The sequence below is a fragment of the Buteo buteo genome, chromosome 6 (genome assembly GCF_964188355.1).
Source record: "Buteo buteo chromosome 6, bButBut1.hap1.1, whole genome shotgun sequence".
NCBI classification, from domain to species: domain Eukaryota; kingdom Metazoa; phylum Chordata; class Aves; order Accipitriformes; family Accipitridae; genus Buteo; species Buteo buteo.
Genome location: NC_134176.1, coordinates 18,541,426 through 18,558,537, shown reverse-complemented (window position 1 = coordinate 18,558,537; position 17,112 = coordinate 18,541,426). Strand labels below are relative to the sequence as shown.

The 17,112-nt window shown below is 36.9% G+C and overlaps 1 protein-coding gene across 3 annotated transcripts; it reads left to right on the top strand.

Moving 5' to 3' along the window:
• The first annotated feature begins 15 nt into the window (after positions 1-15).
• CPSF2 (cleavage and polyadenylation specific factor 2) lies at positions 16-15,042 on the top strand. 3 transcript variants are annotated; one of them, XM_075029943.1, is made up of 15 exons: positions 16-106; positions 774-959; positions 2,435-2,594; positions 2,686-2,791; positions 4,320-4,449; positions 4,779-4,894; positions 5,455-5,642; positions 6,058-6,348; positions 7,450-7,550; positions 7,900-8,100; positions 8,740-8,892; positions 9,466-9,691; positions 11,576-11,875; positions 12,852-12,986; positions 13,092-15,042. In XM_075029943.1, exons 2-15 carry the CDS (start codon positions 811-813, stop codon positions 13,182-13,184), a joined length of 2,349 nt encoding a protein of 782 aa, XP_074886044.1. In that variant the 5' UTR covers positions 16-106; positions 774-810; the 3' UTR covers positions 13,185-15,042. The 3 variants fall into 3 exon arrangements, with proteins under 3 accessions (XP_074886044.1, XP_074886043.1, XP_074886042.1); XM_075029942.1 differs by having other exon boundaries at positions 21-110; XM_075029941.1 differs by lacking the exon at positions 16-106 and having other exon boundaries at positions 123-959.
• The last annotated feature ends 2,070 nt before the right edge of the window (positions 15,043-17,112 follow it).

The window sequence follows — 17,112 nt, the reverse complement described above, 5'->3', positions numbered from 1 at the left end:
CCCTCCCCGCCTCCCGCAAGATGGCGGAGGGTCCCGCACGGGGCGGAGGTGGCGGGCGCGGGCCCCGGTGGGCTTGAGGGAGGCCGGCGCGCGGGCGGCCCGCGAGGCAGGTAGCGACGGCGGCGGCGGCGGCGGCTCGGGGGGCAGCGCTGCGGGTCGGCCCCAGCCCTCCCCGCAGAATGCCCCTCTCCTCCCCGCGGGGAGCCGGGCTCGGCCCGGTGCTGAGGCGTGAAGCGCTCGGCTTGTCCTCGCCGAGCTCGCCCTTCTCTTCCTCATCTTCTTCTTTCTCCTCTTCCTCTCGGGACTGGCGTGGGCGCAGGCCTCGGCCCCTTAACGCTGGGCCTGGCCGGGGAGGTGTGCCCCATCAGGGCCGGGCCGCGGTCTCGGCGGCGGGGCCCGGCAGGGCGCTGGAGCCGCCGCGCGGAGCCCCCGGCCCGTCTCGGGCAGTGGCTGGGCTTGAGGGGCCACAGCCCTGGATGCGCCATGTCTCGGTGCCCCCATACGCCCCCGGGGGGGGGCCGCTGTTAACGGCACTGCTCCTAGTGAGCCTTTTTTTTTTTTTTTATTCCTTGTTAAAAAAAACCTCTTTCTAATAACAAAAGACCTACAACGATCAAAAGTTACTATCTGAGAGTTAATTGATATCCAGTAGCTGTATTGAACAGTATTCACGTGTGTTATCCTGCGTATTCTCAGAAAGGTATGAAGTTAGGTCTAAATAAATAGACTTTTCCCTTGGTTCTGTCAATGAAATATTTTCTTCCACCGTTCAGATTAGTTCTTTTGGAGATTAAACAGTTGGAGAGGAAAATGACATCGATTATCAAGTTAACTACGCTTTCAGGGGTGCAGGAGGAATCTGCCCTTTGCTATCTGTTACAAGTAGATGAATTTCGTTTTCTTTTGGACTGTGGCTGGGATGAAAACTTTTCTATGGATATAATTGATTCTCTGAGGAAGTAAGTACTTCAGTTCGTACACTTTTTTTTTCAATAGGTCTTGTCCTTTTCTGAAAGTTTTCAAAATACCATGTAATGGTATGTGTATGGTGATGTTAAATACAAAATTGTTCTTTTGTTGTTGTTTGGAGTATGTTTTATATGAAGGGAATTATGCTGCTGAAACATTTTCAGTAGAAACTTGGGTTTTTCTTGTGAGTCTACGGAGTTACATCTTTTAACTGTAATTCTCAAACTGTTCTGTGTTTGTTTTGGCTTGATTGTTTTGGTTTTTTCATAAACATCACACAGAGAAGAGTTTGTGGAAGACTGACCTTGGCTCTAAACTAATTTAGAACGGTTAACTAAGTTTTAAATGAAAGAATCCTTAGTGTATGTAGGCGGAATACAAAGTGGTTCAACTCTAGCCTCTTGTTCCAAGTTGAATAGACTGTCAGTCAGGAAAACAGCTTCTGCTAGTTATCCCAGCCCTGTAAAGAAATAAACCTGTCTAGACTTTAATACTGAACTTCTGCAGGTTTACAGCAAGGAGCCTTGCTGATGCAGGCATTGATTACAAGGTTAGGACTGAAACATGGAAATTCCTGAAAGAAGCTAAGCTTTGTGATGCTATTTTTATAAATTCACTTTTCTAGCATTGACACACTTGTAGTGTTTGAAGTCTTAATTGACGATTAGTATGTACTAAGGATAGTTTATAAAATTTTTCAAGTGAGAATAATTTATAAAATTTTTTGACTGTCTTACCTGAGAAGCAATTAGATTAAATCCCCTTTTAAATAACAGCCATCAAGAAGAATGTCTGTGCCCTGGTTACTATGTGAGGGAACAAAAAGCTTTCAGCTCAACTTGTATTTTCACTTGTTGCATGTGTTTTATGCCGTCAAGTTTTTCAGTTATGATGGGTGGTAAGTTTTTAGTCTGAGTTCTTATTTTATGCAACACTTTGCAAGAAAAAAATCTTCTGGTTTTAAAATTAATCAAAACCCCCAAATTTATGTGCCACTTAAATGATATATTTGACCTTTTCTGTTTTTAAAGAAATATATTTTGATTTGATCCTTATCAGTTCAAAGATGGTGGTATCTTTGGTCCCGTTACTTGATCTTTCTCATTAGGAGAAAAGTTGTAGCATGTCTGCATTGATAGTATTTTTGGCCCCTCAGTTAGTGTATTTTCTGGTGTCCAGGTATATATTAAGGTCTTTTTAATCAAGAATTTGATGTGAAACGTAAGTCTTCCAGACCTTGAAATTATGTTTTTGGAAGTCACTTGCATTTTAAAGTACTTGAAGATTTGGAAATAGCTGTAATTTTTAGTTATGATTTTTAAAACTTTGTTCTAAAGCTGGAAGGATTTAAGTTTTCTTGTTTGGCATTCAGACTGTGTATGTGTTCTCAAAGTAGCCATAATAGGGAGTATCTAACACCATACAGAACTCTTTTCACCAACTTCTGTTGTCCCTCTTTTTGTAGACACGTACACCAGGTTGATGCTGTTCTTCTTTCTCATCCTGACCCTCTACACCTTGGTGCTCTTCCATATGCAGTTGGAAAAATGGGGTTGAATTGTGCAATTTATGCAACTATTCCTGTATATAAAATGGGACAGATGTTTATGTATGATCTCTACCAGGTATACTTAAGTTGATACTCTCATACACAACACCTTTGATATGGTAGAGTGCTCACGTTCTTGAATGCTCTATACTTCTTATTTATTTTAGTCCCGCCATAATACTGAGGATTTCACACTCTTTACGTTGGATGATGTAGATGCAGCCTTTGATAAGATACAACAGCTGAAGTTTTCTCAGATTGTGAACTTGAAAGGTACAGTTGTCACTAAAGTTTCAATAAATGACTTGTAGTGAAAGGCAGCAGAGTCGCTAAGAATTTAAGTAATTTTTTTTTTCAAGGGAGTAAGTTTTGAAATGTGCATTTTGCAGGGCTGAATTCAGTAGCAGTGTGCATCAGTCTATATTAGCTGAGTGTTTGCCTCAGTAATTGTATGTGGAAATGGGTAGAATTTCCACTTAACAAGGAGGAGGTCATGCCAAAGCATATTTAGAGATTTGTTTTTCTTTTGTGTTTTTGTAACTTTTCTTGGAATTAGCTTGTCTCTCAAATGCATTTACTCATGCCTAGTGGTAGATACTTCAGAACTCTTCAGTAACCAGTAACACAAAGGAAAGCTTTCTAGAGAATGGATAGGTTGCAGAGTTTAAGTTACAGCATGTGGATGATTTAGTGAGGTCTTCACTGACTCTGAATGATACTTAGTGTAGCTTATTGCTAGGAACTGTGCAGCTTTTCACTCTTGTTGAATTTAAAGATCAGAATGAAATGGAAACCATGTTCTTGAACAAAGACACGTACAATCTGACCACCAGCAGCTTGTCTCTGAGATGCAGTATGTCCCAGTTCCTGAATGCTGCTTGCCAAAATACTTGTCCTGTAATTTGGAAAATAGAAATGGGATGCCATTCTTGAAAGTCTGCTGACCCTTTTTCAAAATATTTGTAGCAAGGCTATGTCCATGCTGCTAACTTTTACATCCTAGAAGTAATTTTAGTGAACAGCTTTTTTAAAACACCCTACTTTTTTCATATTTAATGGAAGTGACCCAGAAAGACTCAATGGATGCATCCATCCAATAATGTATGTTTTAATTATTATTAAAGCTGTGCACTTCTGTTCAAGTTGGCGGAATGCAGTGAACTCGGTGCGTAATGGTCATGGGATGGTCTAGTTTTACTCTGACAAAGAAATGGGCTAGCACCAGTGATGAGGAGCAACAGTGCATTATTTAAAAAAAAAAGGCATCAGGTGTTGAAAAGATTAGTCATCCCTGACTGCAGCACATGAACACCTTTCCTGGTATTGTTTGACTTGCATGTTTGTCATTCTGGAAAACTTCCAGTTTGTGTAATTTATATGTGTGTTTTAAGTACCTAGACAGTGAATGATATATGAAACATTTTGTGTTGCCCCAGAGAGGAGTCTGCCTTTCACCAGTGTACTTGCTTGCTTGCAGTATGTTTTTTATATCATTTACTGTTGTTTAGGTCTATAGTTACAGCAGCTCTGCAGTGCCTCTGAATACTGGTGGGTGGTGGAGGGAAGAAGTGTTCTTCACTTTAGTTTCTTTTTCTGGAGGCAAAATAGAAGTCAATTGCAAAAAATTTTGAAGTTAGTGGTTAGATGGGAAGGACAGATATGTTACTGATTTTTCATACTTCATTTGTTGTTTTTCCCCAGTAATAATTTCAGCATTCAGCTGTTTAAAATTATTCTCTCTTATTCAGAGTAATGGATTTTAATACATGTAATGTGCCTAAAATACTGAAAACTTTTGTAGGCAAAGGACATGGTTTGTCAATCACACCATTGCCAGCTGGCCACATGATAGGAGGCACAATTTGGAAGATTGTCAAGGATGGAGAGGAAGAAATTGTTTATGCAGTTGATTTCAACCACAAGAGGGAGATGTAAGTTCAACATAGCAATACATATTTCTTAGATGTTGTGTTAGTTGTGCATTGTTTAGTGTGTGATAAACAGGTATGGTAGTAGTAGTGCTTTCCAGCTCTAAGATGACCACTAATTTCACTCGCATTCAGATTAATCAATTTGAAACAAGCATTAGCTCTGGGTTTCTTCATTCCACGCAGTTTTATTTATTTCTAAGTTTGAAGCAGGAAACATTCAGCTACTGAGGAGTTTGATTTCTGTACATGCAAACATCTGGAAGCTAGCTGTCTTATTTTTTCTCATAAAATAGAAGTGCAAAAAGTGAGATTTTGCCTTTTTTCCACAGCCATCTGAATGGATGTTCCTTGGAAATGTTGAGCAGGCCTTCATTGCTTATTACAGATTCATTTAATGCTACTTACGTACAACCCAGGAGGAAGCAAAGAGATGAACAGCTACTAAGTATGTATTCTGTTTGGGCTTGAAAATAGCAGTAATGTGATTTATTAGCCACTGTAAATTGTTTTTCTATGAGAAATTCATAACTATCCAAACTAAGAACCTTTATTAAAATGTAACAAATTTTGAATTACTCTTTTCTGGTGGTACTGATCCTGTGGGTTAAACATTTTCCTGAACGCAATGAACCTTATTTGAAAAAAGTGTATTTTACCCAGTATCAATTAATCTCTTAAGGGATTTTTAAATTACCTTCCTCAGCACAGTCTTCTTTAAACTCCATTTTACTGGGGGTTTTTTGTTTGTTTTTTATAAAGAAAGAAAAAGTAGTATCAAGGCAGTGAGATCTTCAGAGCTACCAAGAAAACTCCAGCTCCCTTTAATTTTGGTGGAAATGTGGGTTTGGATCTCTTTTGAATTTTGATTTATTTCTGTGTTCAATTTGCTTTTAATTATGATTGCTAGTGTGATGTAACAAACAAAAACAAAAAAAGCCAAACCACAAACATTCTGATTTTGGTTCAAAGTGTAAGTGGGTTTTTAATGTTTTTAATTCTTCTTAGCTAATGTTTTGGAGACATTACGAGGTGATGGAAACGTATTAATAGCTGTGGATACAGCAGGCAGAGTTCTGGAACTTGCTCAACTTCTTGATCAGATCTGGAGAACGAAAGATGCAGGATTAGGAGTCTACTCTCTAGCACTTCTGAATAACGTCAGCTACAATGTAGTGGAGTTCTCCAAATCACAGGTTTGTTTTGATTTTAAAATGCAGTTATGAAGAGGGTAATGGAATATATGCAAAAGCATTTTGTTTTTAACAGTAAAAAATGGCTAAATGCTGGGTGTTGTCTTTATTCCATAGTACGTGTTTGTGTCTCAGATCTTTTGATCAAGTAACACAGAGTCCAGTCATGGCTATGGGCATGTTTCTTGATACTCATTTCTGTTGTTATGACAAGACTTATTAGCATAGTTTATAGCTGTTAAAAAAGAAGACATAAAGTATTTGTTTCTGTGTTGTTTATGCTCAGCATTATTTCTACACTTGCTGAGAAGCATCGGTGTAATCACGTGCATGTTGCATCCTGTACATCATATCAGGTTTGTACATTATTGTAGAACTTGTATTCTTATAGGTAACTTTTTGTTAATGCATATTTTAGGTTGAATGGATGAGCGACAAGTTGATGAGGTGCTTTGAAGACAAGAGAAACAATCCTTTTCAGTTCCGCCATCTCTCCTTATGTCATAGTCTGTCTGATCTGGCTCGAGTGCCTAGTCCAAAAGTGGTTCTTGCCAGTCAACCTGACCTAGAGTGTGGGTTTTCTAGAGATCTTTTCATTCAGTGGTGCCAGGATTCCAAAAACTCTATAATTTTAACTTACCGCACTACACCTGGAACACTAGCACGATTCCTGATTGATAATCCTTCTGAAAAAGTTATAGATATTGAGGTAAGAGCTGTCTGTGTATATCAAAGTTTTTTATTGTGGGTCATCTGCAGGAATATGAGCAAAACAGAACTTAGTTTCCTCTTTGGTCTACTGAAAATGCTCCTAGTGGCAGAGGGAAATCTGAAATCACTGTGTTGCATGTTTAACCAATTGTGGATAAACTTGCATAAAAATAGGTCTCATATTGGGAATTGCAAAATGCTTTTTGGTGGTGTGGCAAAACTCATATTCCATAGAGATGAGCGTGAAGTTGCTTTTAAATATTTATTTTTAGACAACACTTTGTGGTTTTGTTATAATAGAAGAAATTCTGCTTGCAGTTGATGTACAGATCACAATATATTATTATTCTTGCTGGAAAATACTCTGGTTTTGGATAAGGGGAGAATTAAGTCAAATTAGTATAGCATACCCCACCAGAATTAGAAAGATAAGTGAAAGTTAGGAATTATAACACAATTAATTATTATTCATGCTTTCAAATTGTTTTCCATAATTTATATACCTGTGTCTACTTCTCTTGTAAACATTGCTAGCTTATAGGAGACCCCTGTGTTTGCAGTGATAATTTCAATCCTGATGATGCAGCTTTAGTTCTAGATTGGATTGGGAGCATTGAATTACAGTATTAGACTGTTACTAGAATTCAGTATTATTTAGTGTGACCTATACTCTAATTTGATTTTCAGAAAACAAGAAACAGAACTTACCATTGTTTTGCCTGCTAGTATGACTTTGCCAGGTTCTTCTGGTTTGACATTAGTGACACAAAAATTATAAAAAACACTGCTCATCTCAGAATATTTGCATTCACGTATTAGAGATATTTCCTGAAGATGTTTTGAGAAATTTTTGTAAAGCTATTTGACTTTAATACTTTTAGAAATGCTTTTCTGTTAAAGTAGACTCTACTAATTGATTACATTTTCATGATGTTGCCATGCCAAGGTGCCACATGTTTGCCTAATCTTGTCTTGTATGTGACATACAAGTTGTAATTGCACTTGGTACTTAAATACAAATATTCTAGCCAGCAGTGTGTAGGAAAAGTAGTAAAATCATGTCAGCTACTCACAATATTAATTTTAATTCTGTCTGCAGTTGAGAAAACGTGTCAAGTTGGAAGGAAAAGAGCTTGAAGAATACCTAGAAAAGGAGAAGCTGAAGAAAGAAGCAGCGAAGAAGTTAGAACAGTCTAAAGAGTAAGTATATTGGCTGTTCTTGCATTCTTCTGTTATGGTCAGAGTTGAGATTTCATTCTGCCACTTCAACCATTTAGAGGGATAAATGAAAATCATAGTGCTGGTAGACTTGTCTGAGGGCACTGAGGAATTGGGAGTGGTTGTCTTTTAATCTTCTTGTTATTATAGATCTGTTTCATCTGCTGTTTGACTGTGAGCTCTTTCTGAGATACCTAAACTGCCCTTGTCCTTGGTTACTGTTATGTCAACTGTTATTTTCCAGTCAGTGTGTTTATGTAATATTAAACCTGAAGGAAAAAAGGAAGTGCTAGTTTGTTTGGGTTTTTTTTTTTTTGGAACATCATTTCAGGGCAGATATCGATTCCAGTGATGAGAGTGATGCTGAAGAGGATATTGATCAGCCAACTGTACATAAGACCAAACATGATTTGATGATGAAAGGTGAAGGTAGCCGGAAAGGAAGCTTCTTCAAACAGGCAAAGAAATCTTACCCAATGTTTCCAGCCCCTGAAGAAAGAATTAAATGGGATGAATATGGCGAGATTATCAAGTATGTGGTGGTAATGCATACTAACATGTAGTAGCTATGAAATAATTCAAAACCAGAAGTAATAAAAATAAAAATCATAATTTTGTACTCTTCCAATCACAGTAACTTTTGAACAGTTAGGACAGTTTGCATTAAGTCTCACAGGAAGCTTATGATAGGATTGAAGCTGCAGAGTGCTGATCCTTGGCCTGTGTTCACATGTTCACACCTCCTAGGATGTGCTTCCGCTTTGGGCTTTTTTTTTTTAAGTCTTGTAAGATTTAATTGATTTTTTTTTTAACCTGACTTTTTTCCTGCTTTAAATTACACATAATTTTGATAAATTTATGATGAGGGGGAAGAACATTTTTCAGCCTAGAAAAATCTAGTGATACTTGTCTTATTTGTGTAAAGAATACTGCTAGGAATCCTCAATTTGCTAGTATTTCCCGAGATACCTTTGTTAAGATAGGAAGATGATAATTTCCAAATGACTTCTGTTCAAATATGGAAATATTGAAGGCAAGTGTAATAAAATTGTTGGCAATAACAATTATAAAACATGTCAGTAGTAATAATCAGCATTGTTTGTTTTTATATTATGTAGTGCTTTGGTTTTAGTGTAAGACTACTAAAAGCAAAATGCCTTTCATTCTTTAGACCTGAGGATTTTCTAGTTCCAGAACTTCAAGCAACAGAAGAAGAAAAAAGCAAATTGGAATCTGGTTTGACAAATGGAGAAGAGCCTATGGACCAGGATTTGTCAGATGTTCCTACCAAATGTATTTCTGCAACAGAATCCATGGAAATTAAGTGAGTGGCTTTGTTGTTCTTGTCAGTTCTGCTAAAATGGTGGCATGGGTATGGTTCAAATTGGATAAAAGGCTAGCTTGGAAGTGAGAAAGTGGAAAAGGGCTTGCTTTTTAGTTTTTTCCCCCAAGTTATCTAAGTTAGTTTTTTGCTAGTCTTTCTGGGAGCATAGTAGAGAGTCTTACAGTTCCTCACTGTCTTAAGAAATTTGCAGTTTGTTCCCTGTCTGATGGGAGACAAGTGAAGGAGGAAGAACAAATGATACAATAGTATGTTAGCATAGATACTCAAGTGTATGTATATGTATTTTGATAAAAGAACAACTTACTCAAACATGCTTATCTCATGTTTTGGATAACTATGTAAGTGAATGTTATGGTGCTAAGTACACATACGTGCTGATATTTGGCAGGTCTGTATTTTACTGATCCATAATATATATTGTGCTGACAGCTTTTGCTGATGTAAAATAATTTCAAAATATCTTCCATTTTTAAATGAAATATTTTGGACCACTCGAAGGTTTAATCTTTTAAACTAAAAAATGTTATTCTTGGGGTTTTTAATTCAAACTAGAGCCAGAGTTACATACATTGACTATGAAGGACGCTCAGATGGGGACTCAATTAAAAAAATTATTAACCAAATGAAACCAAGACAACTGATCATTGTCCACGGACCACCTGAGGCCAGTCAGGACCTTGCAGAATGTTGCAGAGCTTTTGGTGGAAAAGATATTAAAGTTTACATGCCAAAACTGCATGAAACTGTAGATGCAACCAGTGAAACTCACATTTACCAGGTAAGGTACTGGAATTTGTTAGTTGTGTAACTACTGTGAACTGCAGTAGAGCTGTATTGGCAGACTCTAATTTGGCCCTCTGTCCTTTGGAAGAGGCGAGGTGGTACTACCTGTGTGTACACTTGATTTTGTGTGATCAAGACATTAGTAGCATTTTTCTGTCTTCTAGGTAAGCATTCTCCTTATACTTACTATTTAGAAGAAGTGTTTAAGAGCTTAAACATGAGATCAGTGCGTTTTTACCTGTAGTGCAAAAGGCGAGGTTCGTGTCCATGGGAACATCAGTTTACTCAAGTCTTAATAGCTTTATAATGCCTATATTTAGAGTACCACTGTACAGTACTTGTAATTCAGGATTCTTTTTGGAATCTGAAGGGGAGCCTTAGAAAGCAAAGATAAAAAAAGTCCTTTGTGCCTAAATAATACTTAAGAATGAACATGTAAAGTTAGGAGCAAGTTAATGTTATCAATAAATAAATAATACACACCTAATGCCCCAAAAAAGTGAATGTGATGGTTCTTGGAAAGTAAGGTTATAATATGTGTTGTGATATGCAATATGTGTTGCTATATTGCATTTAATTTTCACGGTTAAGCTCTAAATAAGAAAACTTGGCTAATTTGTCTGAAGTATGTGAAAATTGTGTATGGTCCCGATTCAACTTTTGAAGTTGTTTAGAGGAAAGTCTCTCGCATGCACTTTAGGATTAGTCCTTTATTGCTTCTGTCCTTTTAAAATTAATAGAAAAACATCAGTAGAATTTTTGAAAGAGGTATTTCTGCTTCTTTCCAGAGAAGAATCTGTTGCCCTGTAGCAAGTGAAAAGGTCCAGTTATTCAAAATTACCCCATTCTGATGGTTTTAAAACAGCAGTGTTTTCTGTGTTTGGTTTGTTGGTTGTTGGTTTTTTGTTGTGTGGGTTTGCTTTTTTTTAAAGCTATGAGGATTGCTAGTGTGCAGGAGGTGACAGGAATGTGATTTTTTTCACAAAATATTTATCTGAATAAAATTGTAATTGTCTCATATTTAGTATCAATTTTTAATATATATATATGAAAAGGGGAAATTCAATCTTCTGCATAGCTTTAGTTTGCTTTTCTGTTTGAAGCTTTCTGGGTAGATGAAGTACACTGGAGACGTTGAATTAGAAAATAATAGATATGAGTGGGGCATCAGAATCCCAGTGTCTTTTCAGTGAACTGTGTTGCAGACGGATAGATAGTTGCAGTATCCTTCGTACAGTTGCAGCCTTGATTCTGCTATGGGGATGATGCACAATCTCATGTGGATAACAGTCTTTCAGAGTAGGGCTTATTTAATGGGTTAAGGTCCTGGAATGCACCAGAGGAGTCAGTGTAAGGTAATGTTTTGGTCACTTTAAAATGTGATATTTACAACACCCCTTCTTACAATAATATATTAATTATAATTTTTTTGGAGGGTTGAAATTTGGAACTGCTGTCCAGTAACCTAAATGTATCTATAGAAAATTTCCTTAGATTTACTAAGGCCAACTGAGGAACTTCTTGGCCGCCAAAAAAGTTCCTGGTGTTTTAAAAGGAATTGATTGCACTTGCTGTAAGTTTAACTCAAGTTTGCAGTTGTATAGGTGGTTCTTTTATTTTAACCAAGACAAAAAAGGTATTGATCTCCGCTGCTTTTTACGTTGAGTAGTGATGTGAGGGTTATAAGAATTATATTTTAAAAGTATAGAACATACTGCCTTGGTGATACCATTTCTCTCCTTTCCCTCCCCAAAAGAGTGTGAATCAAACCTATGTGGAGAGACAGTGAGAGGAAAACCTGCTAATTTTTAAAGCTTAAAGTAAGAACTCTCTGTGTTTTCCATCAAACTAACAGTACTTTTATTTTTGTGCAACCCAGGTTAGGTTAAAAGATTCTCTTGTCAGCTCCCTTCAGTTCTGTAAAGCCAAGGATGCTGAGTTGGCTTGGATAGATGGTGTTCTGGACATGCGGGTTTCGAAAGTGGATACTGGAGTTATTTTGGAAGAGGGAGAGCTGAGGGAAGATGAAGACTTAGAGATGCAAGTAGATATGCCTTCTTCAGACTCTAGTGTCATTGCACAACAGAAGGCCATGAAAAGCCTCTTTGGTGATGATGACAAGGAGATGTGTGAGGAGAGTGAGATCATTCCTACTTTGGAACCTCTGCCACCTCATGAGGTACAGAAATTACGCTGATCTGGACTTCAAACAGCTCTGTATTTATTTGTCTTTTTTGAGTGCTTAGAGGTTGATACAGTGATCTTATTCAAATGAAAGCCTAACTGAAACTGGATTTTCATGTTTGGTTTTCTCTTTGTTAAACCTGGTACTGTTCTTTGTTCAGATTTTATGCTTTTCAGCAAGGATGATCTCTTGCATACGCTAACAGTGCCTAGCATACAGTACCATCTATTTATGAAGATAAGATTTTAATTAACATGTTTCATATTTGTAGTTAGTACTTGCAGATTGGGAAATTAATTGGCGTTTAGTCACTCTTGGATTTTATTAACGTTTTGTTGATGCTATGGAAAATACTTCATATACTGGAGATACACATCTTTGAAATTCATATGTCTGCTTCTGTAGTAGTGATTTGAGAGTTCATTAAATCTTTTCTAGAAATTTATCTTTACTCTTAAATTAAAATACTTTGCATGTGGGTAGATATTATTTTATCTCTTCATTGAATGATTACAATGCCTTCTAATCCTGGAATTGCTTTTTAAGATACTCTTGCACAGTCCTGAATATAGTCTGTTCTAGGAGTTAGATAAATGTGGAGACAACTCTAAAGCCTGTTCAGATTCATGACAACTGTCATAGAAGTATTTAATCTGATCAGCAGTACAGCTTACTACAGCTCTGTCCCTGGCATAACATGGCTTGGAAAGCTGACATTGAAGGTCCCTCTTCCATTTGTCTTCAATATGTGAGCAAAGACAGAAACTTTTCCTTTACTTGACAGATAACTTCTAAGGCCTTTCTATCCTGGAAGTGTATTGCTGCAGGTGAACAGAAATAGAACCAATCTTCTCACTTATAGTCCTGTAGTCTAGGCTACGCTGCTGCCAGCGCAATGATAAGGAGATCTTTGGAAAAAATGGAAGGTATTAAGTAGCAGAAGTATTAAAATTGTGTGTATTGTTTAAAGGTTCTTGGACATCAGTCTGTGTTTATGAATGAGCCAAGACTGTCTGACTTCAAGCAAGTTCTCCTGCGAGAAGGAATACAAGCTGAATTTGTAGGAGGAGTGCTTGTGTGCAACAATCTGGTGGCTGTTCGCAGGGTAGGTGTTCTGTGTCTTAAACATGTTGGTAAATAATATTCTGAATGAAAATTAAGTTTCTCATTGGTGTAAAGATAATAAATTGAAACGTGTCTTCTGTTTCAGACTGAGACGGGGCGCATAGGATTGGAAGGCTGTCTCTGTCAGGACTTCTATAGGATAAGAGACCTTTTATACGAGCAATACGCTATTGTCTAAGGAAAGTGCTGCAAAGATGTTTTTACTTGAACTTTTAAAGACAGTGGGGATTTCTCCCAGTTTTGACTTTTTGTAGTTTTCTAATTTATATGGGGGAAACCTAATTCATAAAGAATAATTAACTATCCTGAACATGTAAATAACTGCTACTGTCATTCCTCATAAATCTGTTGGTACATTCCATGTTGTTGATTTTCAAATTGTTATGACTTGCCGTCTCCCACATAACACATTATAAATGAATTTATGACTGTGAGCCCTTCTCAGGAAGGGTTCAATTTGTCAGGGTGTGTTTTGATTTCATAGATACCCTGCCAAAGAGTACAAAATATATAAAAGTCATTCTTCTGTTCTAAAACAAGTTTAGATAGGGAACTGTGGTTTTCCTTGGTTTTGTTCTTCTTGGGTTCTGTGTGGGTTGGTTTTGTGTGTTTTTTTTTTTTTTTCCTTTGGGTTTTTTGGGGGGGGTTTTTTGGTTTTTTTTAGTAACTTTGAGGGGACAGTCTTGAGATTGTGGGTGTTTCTTGTTTGTTTGGGGTTTTTTTGGTTGGTTGGTTTTTGTTTGTTTTTTTAAATGGCGGTTAGTTAAAGTATTTTTTTAATAGCCCATGTTAAAAGCTAGACTACTTAAACTTTCCCCCAGTGTTAATCTGGCTACATCTTAACGTATCTGCTCCATTTTACTGATTTGTTCCAGAACAGCATTTCATATTCTATATAAAGTATTAATCTGCAGGATCAAAAAATTACTTTGGAAAGGTACTCTAAGATGACTGGATGATATTGTCAGGCAGTTTAAAATCCAGTAATTGTCTGCTTCAGATTAACTTCTGTACAAATTTACAGGATTTGTAATGTCTAGCTTTTGCAAAATTATGCCAACTATAAAATCTTTCCTGAGTTCTGTTTTTAATACTTTCAAAGTACTTTATCCCTGCACTGCTGTTTGTTCAGAGTGCCATGAGCCAAGTTCAGGAAGATCCTTTATCTTGAAATCTGAGTTCATGTGATGTATTTAATGCTTTTGTGCCATGTTTCATTCTAGTTGCGTGTTCTGTGCCATTTTTCATTCTAGTTGACAGTGGGACTTAGTGTAGCTGCTGATGCTAGGAATTGACCTTACTTTTTAGGTGAACCTGAGCACAGTTTTGGGCGCCTTAATTTCTCAGAAATTAACTTATGCAAACAAATGGCCTCTCAAGTTTATTTAATCCTTTTTTTTTTTTCCCCCTGTCCACATGTGAACCACCAGCCTTAGCAGTGGAGGGTTGCTTGCTTGTTTTTACATACAACAGCAATGTAATATGTGCTTTCTGTGTGTATGTTTAAATAAAACCTTTTGAAAAAGTGGCAAAAAAATAGCCCTGTGGGCTATAAATGGAAAGGTAATTTACTTTACAATTCATTCTTGACAATTAGTTTTCTACTTGATCTACAGACAACTTATTCTGTTTAAAATAGTAGCTCAAAACTGAAGACTGTGTTAAAAAAAAAAAAACAAAACAAAGCCACAGAAAAAAAACCTAAACTGCTAGAACTATATATATTAAAAATGTAAAAAACTTGAAAAGTTAATGGTGAGTGAGAATGTATTTTGATACACAAAGAAAATCTTGGCTAGGAATGGCTGAATGTGTTGGGGTTTTTTTTGTCTTGGTTTTTTTTTAAGTGTAGAAAAATGTTTATTTTCCATTATATTGGCAGCCAGAAGTTCATAGAAATGCTCTGTCTTTGTAGCTGTTTTGTAGCAATGCTATGTAAACCTACATGCTGCTGGATGCTTGTTGGTGAATACTGTTGTATTCCTATTATTGCTGATACAAATGAACTTTTATAAAGTGAATTACTTTGTACATGATCATATTGGCCTTAGGACTTTTTAACTTGAGGGCTTAGGGTGGGCAGAGATCACACATGCCTGCATGGATCATAATAATAAAGAAAACACCCCTTAGAAAATCAAACTGAAAATAGCGCTGTTTTTAAGAAAGGAATAAAGACAAGACAGTGTGACCGTGAACCTTTCTATCGGTTTTGTTTGGCGCTTTTAACCTACCGATTCAAATTTGGCTAAGTTTAACAAAAGTTTGGTGTTATCATTCACTAAATTCCTGTACATTCTGGTAAGGGGAGAACCCCAAATTAGTGCCATCACTAAGGAAAAGACTCAACTATGAGCAAAACAGCTAACTTCTTTTTTTAGTCTGTTCAGCATGTGTGGCTTGAAATCAGACCTAGAAAGCTGATATGCAAGGCGATACTAGTCATCTGAGTGCTGGGACTGGGGAAAGCTGGGCTTGTGGACAATTCTGGTGGTGAGAGGGATGCAGGGGAATACAGGAAGTCTGTAGTAAACATACCATAGGCTGCAGCTGCGTTGTGGGACAGGTGTGCTCCTTGGCTATGCATTCATTCCTTGCAAGCAGTGTGGAACTGAAGCAAATTCCCATGAATTTTGCCTAGTCTGCTATCAGTTCTCTGACATATTATTCTTCTTCTTTTCTTTTGTTTGTTTGTTTTGTTCTTAACTATGATTTGCTTTAAACAATAATTGAACTTCTCTGTGTGATTTTCAGAGTTACTAATCTGGTTCTTGTTTGTATCTGAAATTAAAGATTCATTTCCCCTTACCTCCACAAATGTCAGTGCTGCCACGGACTGTAAGCTGTATTTTCTGACTTTTGCATTCTCTTCATTAGCAGTAAAAATTTGATAAGGAGTACCATTTCTTACTCTTTGCTCTGTTGCTCTTAATGGCAAGCATATTAACTTAGTCAAACCTAGTTTTGGTGCTTAATGGCCATTTAAAAATATTTTTTTCTACGGGTCTTAAATAATTCAGATTCCTCAGCTAAGAAGAGACAAGGGGGTGTGGAGACACAGGAAATGCAGAAACTTGCCTTCCCTCATCCCCAAAGTCTGTAGTATTTGTGAGTAAATCCTAGCTTTTGTATTCTCTACTTCCTGTGCCTATGTAACAGAATATGAAGACATATTTCAAAAGATTAAGGGAATGTAGAAGCAGAACTCTTCAATAATAATAATAAAAAAATTCTAGAATTAATTGTTAAGCTGTTCCCATTGTCTAAATATAGCTTTACCCTGAAGTTAAATAACTTTATCGTGGGCGACAGTCTCATTTTTAATCATTTTACTTTGACAGTACATATATTGGATGTGAAGTGAAGCTGAAAATCTTTCTTGTTCTCCTTCCTTGGACAATATTTAGACTTAACCAGATCCACTTCTCAAAATATGCTGTTATTGGAAAGGTAGTGCACTGCATTCAGTCAGAGTAACAGTCTTGTGAGAGCATTTGAGATCTATTTGCTGGTAAAACTTGTTTGGAAAAGTGGGAATTCTCCTGTATCTGTACTAGCTTTTAATTGCTGTCAAACCCTATTCATTTGGAATAAACAAGCAAAGAGACACCCTACCAACCCCAAACCTTGCCCCCTCCACCTCATAAATAATTGTTATAGATGGTTGTACCCTAAAACACTTTGTGCTGAATCAAGATTTCTTTGATAAGGCATGACATGTATTATTTCAGTTAGGAAAGAGCAGTGTATTGCCTGGGGAAAAACACTTAAAACTACTAAAATTTTTTGAGACTTTGGCAAAAGAAATCTTACTGTAAGGATCTGAACATTGCACAATATTCTGTTTCATGGCTTTTGCAGATGTGTTCGTAGTTTTAAAAAGACAGTGCTGGGGAAGATGATCTCGCAGTCAAATCTGATAAAGAAATGTAAACAGTAAACAATTTTAGGTCTTGATCTGAAAACTGCATAAGGAACCAATGGTAGTTCAAACTGGGATAATGAAACTAGATCAAAAGAATCTTTAAAATTGCCTGTTGGAAATTTAATTTTAAAAATACTTTAAACAGTCTTAAGTCTTACCTTCTGTCGTGGTTTAACCCCAG